The sequence below is a fragment of the Ammodytes marinus genome, assembly GCF_949987685.1.
Source record: "Ammodytes marinus genome assembly, chromosome: 23".
In the NCBI taxonomy this organism is placed as follows: domain Eukaryota; kingdom Metazoa; phylum Chordata; class Actinopteri; order Uranoscopiformes; family Ammodytidae; genus Ammodytes; species Ammodytes marinus.
The window spans coordinates 10745342-10758954 of NC_137227.1; the positions used below are offsets into that span (position 1 = coordinate 10745342).

Consider the following 13613-nt stretch of genomic DNA (forward strand, 5'->3'; position numbering starts at 1 on the left):
CTGCGTAGCAACTGGAGGGAGGCAGAGGCAAACTGAAGACGAGGGTGTGATGAATTTCTATCTCAATACGTCTTAAATCAGATTAGAGTTTAATCACTTATCCTGGGTGGAGATCAAGTCCATGTCATGAAGCTCCAGTTTCCAACTTTTTTTCCTTTTTCCCCATTGGGAATCATAACTGCCATTTATAAGAGATCATCATTTAAATGGGATAAGTAGCAAAATTGAGTTATAATTGTGCTAATTATGAACGGTAATCATTTGTATTTTTCCTTTCCACGGCAGATACTGCTCAACAAAGCCAGCCCTGTGTCCTAAGAATTGTGTTTGTGTAAACAAATTTGCATTAATTGGCAAAGTTAACTCTTGGTCTTGGAACTTTGACAAAAACATAAGCTTCAAAGCTTTTTTCCAGAGCAGTCAGAACAGTCTTTATCAGTGCTTTGGAAAACACCTTTGGTGAGGGAATCGTATGACAGGATTTTCATTAAGCTAGAATGAGCGGAAAACGTGGCTAGAATGCAAAGTAACTAACGCCCCGTTCTGCTACCTCTGCATTTTGATCCACCGTGATGGCAGCAGGGGCAACTCATGGACAACTTGATGACCATCTTTTTTATTTATTTTTTTATTGAATTTGCAATATGACTTTGTCAAGTTAGCTATCTGACTTAGTTAAAGGTGGAGTCAGCGATTTTTGGAGAATGCTTGTTGTCAAAATCAGTGAATATGTCCTCACGCTACCTGTATAAACGAGTGCAGTGTTAATACACAGCCTAGGCTCTGTTAGCAGGCATGTTGTTAGCTACACTGGGCCCCCTTAGTTTACAAACCCTTTGTTTACACACCAGTTTATATAGCCTATGCTGTGTATTAAATCTATACCTTTCTAAGCATGCACACAGTTTGTAAGAAGAAATTCACTGATTTCACAAAAAGTGATTTCGACAACAAGTATTCTCCAGAATCACTGATTGCACCTTGAATTTCCCCTTAAAATGGGTCATCCTATCTATCATCACAACATCTTCCCCTCAGGAGCCACCACTGGCCTTAATATGTCTTTATGTTCAAGATCCACTCCTGTTACTTAACCATGATTGACATTTCTGTGGTCCTGAATATTTTAAAACTAATTTGTCCCATCACTTGCCTCGAGTTCTCATTGTCTATTGTATTGCCTGCTGTATGCTTCAGACAACCGAGTTGGTATGAAGTGTGCTCCAAACATGACTTAAGTCCAAGCTTTTTCTTCCCGTACCATATGGTCACACTTGAAGTTGGGGCAAAATGCCTGCCTTTACAGAGAGAGAAAGTGACAGCATCAGTTATATAAATTGGAATAGCGCCGCACACTTTCAGTCAGTTCCTCCTCTAAATTTTCAACATAGGAAGGATGTGAGAGGAAGGGCCCTCAGACTCTGTTTGAACTATCCGATGAGCACTCCATTTGGAGCGTACTTAAGACCTTAAGATCGTCACATTTACAGGACTAGAATAAAGCATAAAACATAATCCATGCAGCAATCATGTTTGCTCGCAATTAGGCTTGGTAAGGCAATTTTTAGCATTATGATTGATTTTGACATTTTCGCCTTTGCAGTTGATACTAAGAGGCACAGATAAAACGAGGGGTGAGCAAGAGAGAGAGAGAGAGAGAGAGGGAGAGAAAGAGAGAGAGAGGGCTATGACATACGTAACAAAGGTATCCAGCTCGAATTTAGCCAGGAACATTGCAGTAATGTGGCATGTTCTGTACTTATTTGGCCTGGTCTAGATTAGGAAGGGTGATTGCTTTATGGAACAAAGAAGAAAGGAAAAGGATTGTTCCAGGACAATAATTATTTTAGAGGGTTTATCTCAAATGTGGCCTTATTTTTGAAAAACACAAAACACAGATGATGCCTCAGTAGTCACAGTATACTGTAATTTGACAATGTTACAAGGATTCGTCCATAGCATAGTTTAAGCGGTAATGTACAATATCAGGCACAAGGCTTTCATAAACATATATTTTTCTGGCTGAAAAGAACTACCGCCATCCACTCCATCCACTGCATACAGTCGAAATTGTTACTCCACATATGTGACTAATACAGCTGTCAGATGCAATAAGGGGGCCTGTTGATCTGAAAACCACTGTGTCTGTGCGTGACGAATGATCGTTAGACCCCCTCTTGAAAAGGTCTCGGGGCTTCATCCAAGACAGTAAAAAAAAAAGAGGGGCCCACTCCATCATGATAAACGGGGTTGTGATTGAGGAGCTGTCAAGGCGGCCCTAAAGATGTAGCTTATCGCGCCAAAAAAGAGAGCGCCGCTAATGAGAACAAGGGCTCGGAGTCCAAAGAAGAAAGCCGGCGATCAAATGTCTGGGAGTTTTGGCAGATGCGGAGGGCCGATTACCTAAAAAAATCAGCACGGCAAAACTTATTTGTTTTCGACTTAGCTGTTCTGTCTTGTCTATTGTCTTGCAACTCAAAGTGACAGAATGGGTAAATAAGAGAATTTCACTACTTCTGCTAAAAAACATTGCTTTTTATCCCTATTCCCTTTTTTTTTTGCTTCTGGGACCATATTTGATGATGAATCATTGTTTAAAGTGTTACAGGAAAGTCATCTAAGGGGGAAAAAAAAGTTTAGATGTAATGCCAATAACCACCATGGAAACAGCTGGAGAACGCCTCAGGGCCAATCAGCGATTTAATAAAAAAACAGGGTTTCAGGTTGAAGTCAATCAATCTCCTTACCTTTTGGGGCCATCTAGGACTTCTTGGAGCTCCTCGTATTCCATGTAAAAGACACTGGAGAAGGAGTTCTGGGAAAAAAAGAAGAAAAAAAAGTAGGTTTATTGGTCTAGGATATTACAGGCTAATGTGGCTAGGACTTGGGTGGTTGGGAGGGGGGGCAACACATACTAGTCATAATGCTGTTAGGATAAGGTGACCTGTGTTGCCACCTGATCCTAATAGCATAATTCCAAGCAAAGCGCCTTGGTTTTGGTGTAGATTTCGTCAAACGTCAAACAAAGGTTCTTCCGTGCTTTGCTTGCAGGTCCACCCTGTTTTTTTCTTCTCTTCCTGGCCCTATCGGCTTCAACATTCCCCTCCAATTAAACCATTAGGGCTAAAACCCAACATCCAAATGCTGTCGGTTTAAGCACTGGTGGTACTGTGCACACACTGCCTAAAACAAAAATATGGGACGTTGATCTATTACCGATCAAGCTTTGCCAGGAGTAGAGTTTATTTCGACATTCCAGTGCTCCTTTTGCATTACACCCCCTTATAGGGACTTGTTTTTCTCTCAACCTGCGCTTCCCGAACCCACTCGCTAAGGATCCCTTGTCCAATTGTAATAGGTGGGGACAGGATGTGAAAGATGGACAAGGTGTCTTTGTTTCGTCCTTCACACATACACACACCTCGGCTCTGTGGTATAAGTTGACCCTGGCCTATCTAGGTGACGGTAATAAAGCTGTTTTAAACAGAAAAAGGGACACTGAGATGTTATGACATTTATTGGGGTCTCTGGCAAGAGGGAAAGTTTATAACAGGATGACACAGACACAGGATAATGGAATTTTTTTCCCCAAGCGTGAAGGAATATTGAAATAAATCGGGCATGTCTTCTTATATTCTTTGGAAGCATCGCTCAATATCTTTAAGTGTCAAAGAAGGACGACAAAGGAATGGTCCGTTGGTCATGTCCGTGCTGATTTTCCTCATCCAATTGTTAGAGTCAGTGGCAGATACATCAATCTCATGCAGTTTGCTCATGTTATATAATGGACCTCCAGCCATTCTATCAATCCATAACACAACACAGTGTAGGATTGATGTGTGTGTATATTGAACTGAGTATTGGGGAAATAAAACTACAGGAAAGAAATCTTAGAATGTCCTAACCAGAAAAATGTCAACATTGGTTGATCAAATGCTTTGCTCATAAGGGACCTCTTAAGCCTTTTTCACACTGATCGATGCAGTCCATTTAGTTACCCTACGGCACACAAAGCAATATCTTATCAACATATATCTTAGAAATATCTTACCATTTAGCTTTTGTATGGATTACCATGACATTTGGTAGAGATATTCATGTTCCCTATTGGATAAATACTTATGATGTTTAAGTGATTCCCTGAATAACACTAGATTTGAGATTGTGAGATTTGTGAATTTGTTTGAAATGCCTCAATACCTAAAGGGCATATTAGCATTACATTCGGTGCAGACTAGCATGTTGCTAATAGGTTTAGTTGTAAAAACTTAAACCTATCAAATACTTCACCAAATATTTGCCATCTAAAGCCATTCAAATTGCCATTATGGCTAACTACAGCCTCTTAAAGCCGCTACTTCTTAGTCTTGTTGAAATAATAAAGTTCTTAGCATCTTTCCCTTAATTTAACAAAGTAATTTAAGTGACCTAAACTTGACGTAGACCACAAAACTAATATAAATCATCATATGGGTGGATGGATTGGTTTTGTTGTGGAAAGATATGGGGAAATAAAACCAGAATAGAAAACAGCAGGTGGTTGGCAACTGTAAAGATTGGTACAACATGCATACACACAAAATCAAAAACACCCTCACACACAAACTGCCTAATATGTCTCAGGAAACCTGTAGCCAGTTTGAGAATTATTTCTATTGGGGAGAGTTAAACAACTCAGAAGAACAAAACATTCCAAGTGGCAAGCCAGATGTCAGTCCCTATCACATAACATCCACACACCCAAACCCAAAACACACACACCATGCACGCACACCATGCAAAGGCCATAATGATATAATGACATGCAAACACACACGCTTACAAAACACACTCTGTGCACACATACGCACAGCAAAACACAAACACATAATTTACTGTACACACATATTTGGGTATGCCCACACATGTGCAGTGCAATGCAAATACATCACATACATACAGTGGACTGTTTATATTGAACACAAGCATTGACACATTCAAACACACGCACGCGCGCGCACACACACACACCACAGCTTTTAAACCGATGCCACACACTGCAGTGAAATAAAGTGAGCCAACGCAGGCCTAAATCTTGAGAACCCTTGTGTTATTGTTGGTGGTACAGTCACAACGTTAAAGACCATAGCACTGTCATTTACTAGACTTCCTTCAGGATACCTTTTTTTCTAGGGGAAAGGTTACGTTTAAATCTGCATACCTGTGGGTCCCGCTGAGAAACAACAGACACTTAACACTGACACCTGTATACAGAGGGCTGTCTGGCAGATAAGCCCAGTAAAAGTTCCTAATCTCCAAGTAAATGTTTAGTAAGGAAAGAGAGAGAGAGAAGAGGGGAGGTGTATGTAAGAAAGGGAGACAGCTGGTCTGGCAACCCTGAGGTCATGAGAGGGACAAACACATTCACTCATGCACACAATATAATAAAGTGGGTTGTGACAAGGCCTATGGAGCTCAGTACATACATAACAAATCGTTATCAATTGTATTATAGAGTTGGTCTGCCTGAATGTCTAAACAAATTGCAAATTCAATTTTCATGAACCTTTGTTATGGTTTTGAGATCGCTGTGTCCATCACATACAGAGAAGGTGAATGGCTGTGGTGCTCTCAACAGTGAAAATCACAATGACATTTCATTTTTTTTGTTGCCAGAACCATCCTATCCACAAAGGACAATTTCAATAGCCAGGCTGTATAGATCCCTACTGAACCCATTGCACACACTGTTATCCAACCAGTAACCAACCACTATTTGTATGCTGACTTTCTGTCTGCCTTGGTCTTCAATATGTCTATGACAAAAGTGTATTAGGAACCAATTTGTTGAAGAGTTCATATCCGAAGGGTGACATGGTAGGCTCAGATTCACTATCGACGTTAAAATTAAAAAAGGTTGTAACTATGCCCAGTATTGCTTTGACCTAAATTCTAACGTCGCCATACTTATATATTTGCATTTATAATGTTAACATTTTGATTGTTAGCATGTTCACCATGATGATTAAAGTGTTAAAATGCCAACATTTATTTTGCAGGTATTTGGTCTAAATCAGTTTCACCTGATGGTGATGCTAGATGACAAGTTCATGGATGACCAAAGTTATGGGAACAATTGGGCATTTGGAGTCCCTGATGGTGCGGTTGCCATCTTTGGTCAACCGTTTCAATAGAGACTAATTATTTGGTAGAAAGTAATTCCTGGAAACTCTTCAGGGGGTGGTTCTATGTTGATTCAGATGAACTGAATAACCTTGTGTCTTGGTAATGTCTGAATTCAGCTCATCTCCACTGTATTGTATTAGGAAGGAGGCCGAAATCTCTCTCAAAACCTATACCACTAGGGGCAATATGATTTGAGTTTTAAATTCTAGATTTTTTTCAGTTCTTTAATCCACCATGACAGTATTTGGAATATTTCCCTTATTAAAAGCTGCTGAGGAACTTTCATGAAAACTGATTTCAAGCAATATTCCTACAATATTTATAACAGCAGCCTTCATTTCAAAGGGGAAACACGGGTTATAATAAATACCAGGCAAAGTTAAACACCAGTTTTTGGAACCTAATACAAACTACTTCAACGGCATTGTATGCCCCATCCAGTTAACCCAGACCTAAACAAGAATATTGAATAGTGAATTGGCTATGCCGCAAAACCAATATTTAGAATAACGTGACATTCAGTACGGTTTTTATTACATGAATATTAAACAACTGAAATCTCATTGTTGGGATTAGTGGTGAGGCCGGAAATGGCTTGGTCCAGTGCTGTGGGCAAAGTGCAGTGACGTAAGTAAGATTATTAATGCCAGATAAATAATATAACCTGCATGCTTGGCTCTTTACTAAATAAAGACTGATAAGGAGACAAACCAACAGACTTCATCCATGAATGTTAAAACGGTTACATAGCATGGCCACCAACACCCACACATCAACTGCTAAATGGGCAATTGGTACTTACAATAACATACCTTCTATTAAACGTATTTAAAGTATGTCTATGTTATAATATAATAAGAAATCCTTATATTTTAAACTAATTGTTAAGGAAGAGCCTAGGAGAATATCCCTTTGAAGTACCTTTTATGTTGCTTTTAAGGATACTTTTGGGGTACTTAGGGTCAGGGTAAGCGTTAAGGTTAACATTACTACTCACCCCCCTTTACCTGAAACTGAGATCTCTGCATCAATTATTTTTTAAGAATAACTTTTTCACAGACAGTGCTTTACTATAGTTCCTAAAAATGTTATATAAATACATACTCCAAACAACTATTGTCAGTCATTAATATCATAGGAAACGACTCACTAAATTTGCAGATGACACAATTGTATACGTAAAAGAAAACCATGTAACAAAAAGTTTCTAAAGCAGCATTTGTTGAAATACTCTCACCTCCAGGTGCATTTAAAGGGTGTTACATGGTTTTCGACCACATCACATGCTTTTTCAAGGTCGAGAATGAACTTTGGAAATATTAAGCCAATAGGAACCATCATCTCCTTTATTCATGATTCACAATCACTGGCTCATTTATCAGTTGATTGGCTACCAACTGAGTAGAGACATCTAATCATATTTATTAAGTTGTAAATCCTGGCCATTTTAACAATTGTCACAAAGCTATTTTGCAAAACCGTTGCATTATTGGTGGTTAATTTGTCTTAAAGTCTGTTTATAATGCGTCCAGCCCTAGAAGTGTTTCGCTAAGCCAGGTTAACCAAGGAGCACTTCTGAAGGCTTGTGTAACATGTTTTTCGGGCAGGGAGAAAATGTATTCATCAAGCGGTCTCTTGATGTTTTTACAGCAGAAATGGACCGTGGATTGATAGAAAGATCTGTCGAGTAGCCAAAAAAGGCGGCTGTCAGAGATGATGAGGAGCAGACAGCCTGAAAAATGCCAACTGCTGGAAAAGTCCCCCAGGGGAGTGTGTGCCTGATGGATAAGCTACACAAATGTGTGATTTAGGTTTTGCTTTGATGGTGATATTTTTACTTTTACAGTATAAGAGAGACTTCAAGGATGAGGATTTTCTTCTCCTGGGATTGATGGTAAATTAGAGTGAAGCCATGTTTTATATAAAGGCTTTTTTCCAAAAGCAGGTGTTGTAAAAAAAGCGTATGGGTTCCATCTTATAATCAGTAATACTCAAGTTGTTATAAGCCTTTTATCCTCTTTAAAACGGGTTAAATCTAGAAATCCATGCATTATCCATTTCACAATTTGCAGAACTCAAATGTCTTGGAGCATACTATTGGAATGCAAAGCTTAACATCACTTACAAATGTCTACATAGTTAGGGCCCGAGCACAGACATGTGCGAAAGCCCTATTGTAATCGGTATGATTATTCTTCTTAGTCATTTTTTGCACTTTTCACCTACTTGCCCTGGTAGAATAGTTGTAAAACTCTGCGGGTAGGTCAGACCTGCAAGAAATTGCAATGTATCAGTGGTTCAGGATTTTTGCACAAAAATTGCGCCCCCTATGGCCAAAAACAGTTTTTCAGGAAATGCATGCTCAAAAATTGGGCTAGAAGCCTGAAATTACAGGACAACATGTAATGGCCCAAGGCGCACATAAATGCAATTGTATGTCATTGGCCAAAATCAACAGGAAGTCGGCCATGTTGGATTCAGTGCCTAAAACCGCCACTTTACATCTTTTCGCATTTCGACGAACTGGTCCTAGAGTTTTTACGCCAGGGACGTCAAACCACTTCTCAAATACAAAAGACCCTTGCCCGATAAGGAATTGCGAAAAGGTCAGGAAGTTGTCCGAGAACCAGGGATCTTTTTGGGGTCAAAGTTCGCATAAATACGCACCTCACGAAACTTTAATTCATCATAACTCAGGCTGTGTTATACCTAGCTGCACCAAATTAATAACCCAAATGTATCTTTGCAGGCCCCACAAAAAAGCCTCTTGAAGCCCCGCCCCAAAATCAACAGGAGTTTTTTAAAAGTGAAATATGTGAATTTCTGACTCGAAAATCATCAAAAGGTTCAAAAATTCTTAACTCCTAGCAGGAACATATTTAGCAAAACGACCAGAATAGGGACACTCATAAGACATGGAATATACACCAAAAAAATTTTTGTTTGATTCCGAATAACTATGACGAGGTGGGAGCCGATATTCGCCAACATGGCGGCAAAAGTCAGAACTCCACATTACTCTGCAGGATTGCAGAGCAAAGTGAACTCATAACAACTTTTTGTGCAAAAAAAACATGATAGGGTACGTCCTCCGACATGGAAGATGATATACCCGAAAGCTCGATTTTTCCGGAATAACCGTCTTGCAGCACTGGCGCCTGATTCGCCAAAAACCATCACAAACGCACGTCATGAACCCTTTGATTGATCATAACTAAGGCTGTGTTGTACTTAGAACCACACAATTTCATACAGCGATGTACAATCCCAGTACGAACAAAAAAGCCTCTTGACGCCCCGCCCCAAAATCAACAGGAAGTGTTCTTTTTAGCAATATTCGCCCAAAAAACAGGAAATTGCTCTAACTCCACCACGCTCTGTCTCATCTTCTCCAAATTTCTTATGGTCAATGAGACCCAAGGCCTGAGGAAGCCCGCACGCTAATATTCATATAAAGTGAGAGCGCCAACTGCTGGGTCAAGTAAATATTGCATATTGGATATTTAACTCCACATCCTACACACTCGATCAAATCAACCTCACAGCAGCTCAGGGAGGTCTGGAGACAGCGATAACACGGGAAGCCGGTTCTATCGGATCCGTGGCCTTCGCAGTTTCTCGACATCGTTGCCACGAAACAGGAAGTCGCTGTAATTTCGCTCTGCGCCGTCCCACGCGCTCCAAACTTCACCCGCCTGCTGAGAGCCCAGGCCTGATGTCGTCATGGCGTCCGTATCGAGCGCGTCGCGGACACTTCCGCGCTTCCGGCGTGCAGCATGTGTGGGCGAGGGCCCGTTCATCACTGCTTGCAGTTTTAATTTATCTTATATTCCATTCATGTAATTCACATTTTAATTGGTTCAATTCAAACCCTACCATATCAATCCTAGATAACAAAACTTAGTCTCAAATGTAAAAAAACAAAAAATCAGTCTGGCCCAGAAGTTCGTTAGGCTTCTCATTTACCATTCAAGTATAATGAGTTTTGATAATTTCATTAAATCCTCAAACAATTAAGCCATCTGTATAGTGTTTGCAAAATCAAACTCCGAAGGCTATCAGTGACGTGTAGAAACCTCTGTGTTTGAAAAAAAAAATCAAGCCAGTTGCTCAGTTAAGTGAGCAGCTGTCTGCTCTTGAAGAGGTCAACCATTTCTGAATCATCTCCAAATATTTCATAACAGTGAATTAAATAACAGGGACACATTTTTTGAAGTCCATGGTCCATGGGGAAAAAAACACCCAAAAAACCCATCAATGGCTGCGTGACCAACACAGGTTCTTCTATGGCATCAATCACTAAATAGGGGAGACCGGGGTAAGTAGGCACACTTTTTACTCTAGTGAGAATTGCTAATCACCTAAACATCTTTCAATAGTCATTCCTACATTAAATTGAAGCTTAAGGTGTTGGCTTGAAATGTGAACCCCTCACTTTTTCTAACTTAATGTAATAAAGAAGAAATTTACCATCAAAGACACTCTAACACATTGTGACAACCAACCCCATCAAGGGGTCGGTTGTCACACACTATGGGGTTGTTTGTCACAATGTTATCTTTATGGGAAAAATCTTAAAAACAAGGCAAGAAAGCAGAACTAAATTTGAAAGTTTAATTTCATTGTCAAGTTGAAAAATAGGCCTACATAACTTTTTTGCATCTTAACGCAAAATGAGCAAGGCATTAACAAATAGGAAATCCATATTAAGACCAACCTACTGTATGTAACAACATAAAGAACAAAACAAATAGGTCTAACAATAATAGCCTACTCAACTAGGATACACACATTTACTATCTGAGTTACAGTGATGACAAATGTAGGGTCTGCTCACTCTAACTAAGCAGAGATTGTGTGCCCACTGGTTGCACATACAACACTTCTCCCATATCTCCCCTGAACGGGTGCTGGAGAACGTTTCCATACAAACCAAACACAAACTATCCTCTTCATCTGATGAAGATTCCTCCTCCTGTCTCTTTCTCTTCTGTTTCTTCTTCCCCAGCTGGGGTGGAGTGCACTAGGGTGCAGTAGCCTTGGCAACTGGTCTAGTTTGGGATGCACTGGGTCGTTTTGATTTTGCTGCCCTTTTTCTCTTTTGCATGCTAGCTGCCTTTCCTGCTCAATTCTCTCCTTCTCTGGGGTGTCAGTGAGGATACAGCTTGACATTTTCTTTTGTTATTGGACAGGGCCTTCTGGTTCTGAGATATAACGATTGTGACAACCTACCCGTGTGACAAATTACCCCGTTCTCCCCTACTAGGAGGTTCCCTTTTGTACAACATCATCAAAGGGTTTTGTTTCGCCTCCCTTGGAACCCTCCATTTTCAGGGTGGACAGTCTCATCATGTGTTTAATAACCTCTCTCATTATCTCCTCTCCAAATTACCCTGAATCACTACATTCGTTCCAAAGCACTGCTGTTTGTGGTCCAAAACTATGGCAGAGCTCTTCACTTTGCTGTCGTCATCCTGATTGCATTACACCACCCACTCCCACTTACACCACGAATACAGAGAGCCCAAAGCAAGAGACAGAGAGAGACAGAGGTTTTCTCTTTTGTGTTCCTTTTGTTGAAGGAAAAGTTCATTTTAAAATGTTATGTTAATGTTGATGAATGTTGCATACAAAAACGCGCAAATTATAAAAGTAAAGTGTGAAAACCCTAAGAAGCTCTTTTTCAGTTCCAGAGGAATGTTTCTCAGAATAGGAAATTCCTCCCTAACGAAAAGAACATTGGACGTTAGAATCCTTACTCAAGGTCAACTTAATGTTTTAATCTCACTGCCTGTTTCATTGAGTGACAACAGTGAAGCACTTCCATGAACAACATTTTTAAGTGAATTGTCCCTCTTAAAACTACTAAGGGTCTCTGACCAAAAAGAACAGGCCTAACTCAAAGTCTGCTCTCGAGCATCTCAAGGCCTTCATCAGAGAATGGGGAGAAACAAAAACCAGCTGCCTGAACAACTCAACTAACTTGGAATTGGTTCAGTTGTTGATTGAGTGTCCTTAGGAAGTCTGTGTAAGCATGGAGATGGCCGATGCACTTGAAGGCGCCAGAAAAAGGTAGTAAATGGCCCGTTTTCGGGGGAATTTCAGCTTTTCAATAATACAACAAATTGATATCAAGTATGTATACAATAATAAAGCTCATTTTGTCTGTTGCCACAGTCACAAATAAGCCTGGGCCCAGATTTCTCAAAAGTGAGCTCACTAAATTGCTGCAATACACAATCTCTCCAGGAGTTTAAGACCACCTATATACCCAACCAGAAAATGGAAAGAGTGAAAAATCTGCTGCCCCCACGCTGAAAAACGTTATCTGATGTTTGGCTTGTGTGGCTCTGTGTGAGGCATTGGAAGAAATAAAGAGACTACTTAGAAATCCAGAAGGAGCTGTGTCATTGACCACAACCAACACAGACCAGAGCTCCCACAGACAATATACTGTACTTAGGTCCTGACATGCTGATTAACAAAAAACACTGGGGTATTACCAAGTCCTTTCTATATATGCATGTGTATAACATGTACTGTATGTACTAATGTTTGTATCAAAATAGTCAGTTTAGAATGTAATTATGGATGGGATTTGCGGTGCAGGCAGGGCCACCTTCATGCACGGGCTTACCTGGGCTGAAGCCCCAGGGCCTACGAAGATCAGGGGCCTCTCAAAACAACAAAACTGAACGAAGAGTTCAAAGAGAGAAGTAGTTTTGGGATAAGGGATTATTTTTTTAAAAATGGAATGCTGAATGACTGGATTTTTTAAACCTATATATTTTTGTTTCTGCTTTTTGGTATTTCTGTGTCTTCAAATTATTCCAGAAAATAGCTCACATAGGACACAGTTGATTTAGCTTTAGTTTTCTTACGAAACCTCTCAGCCCCAGGGCCTAGTGGCAGGCATGAATTCATTTTTCAGAGGACTTCCACCTATCAAGATGTGGGAATCATGAAACCAAGCTCGTCTATCATACTCCACCCAGCGCTTGACAGATAATTTACTTCCTTTTCCTGTGTGCTTGTTTGTTGTTTGTGAATATGTTTCTTTCATAGCCCTTATAGGAGGACAAGCCAAAACAAATGTTAATGCTCACAGAGGGCTCTCACAGTGTTCCGTGAGTGAGTGTGTATGTGTGTGTGTGTGTGTGTGTGTGTGTGTGTGTGTGTGTGTGTGTGTGTGTGTGTGTGTGTGTGTGTACAAGTCAATAAAGTGAATGAGGCAGTTAGTCAGAAGTATAGACCGCATATAGGCTATACATTAAAGCACGGCCAGCTACTGCTCTGTCTACAGTTGTGTACAAATATAAAATCTTGAGTGTCTGTCTGACCTATCTCCATCACGCTCCAAAAATCTGCTCTTCATTCCCTTCTGTGAAACTTAATTTTAAATCATTTGCAAGGGAGACAAAACAGCCTTCCATAGCTGTACCAGTTTG

At 40.2% G+C, this 13613-nt stretch overlaps 1 protein-coding gene across 1 annotated transcript in view; it reads right to left on the minus strand.

The window, feature by feature from the left end:
- The window catches only part of pde5ab (phosphodiesterase 5A, cGMP-specific, b), a 55643-nt gene that overhangs the window by 26454 nt on the left and 15576 nt on the right, over window positions 1–13613 (minus strand). Inside the window, exon 8 of the mRNA XM_080051558.1 lies at window positions 2748–2815. Coding sequence (XP_079907684.1) covers window positions 2748–2815 — 68 coding nt within the window. The remainder of the gene's footprint in view (window positions 1–2747; window positions 2816–13613) is intronic.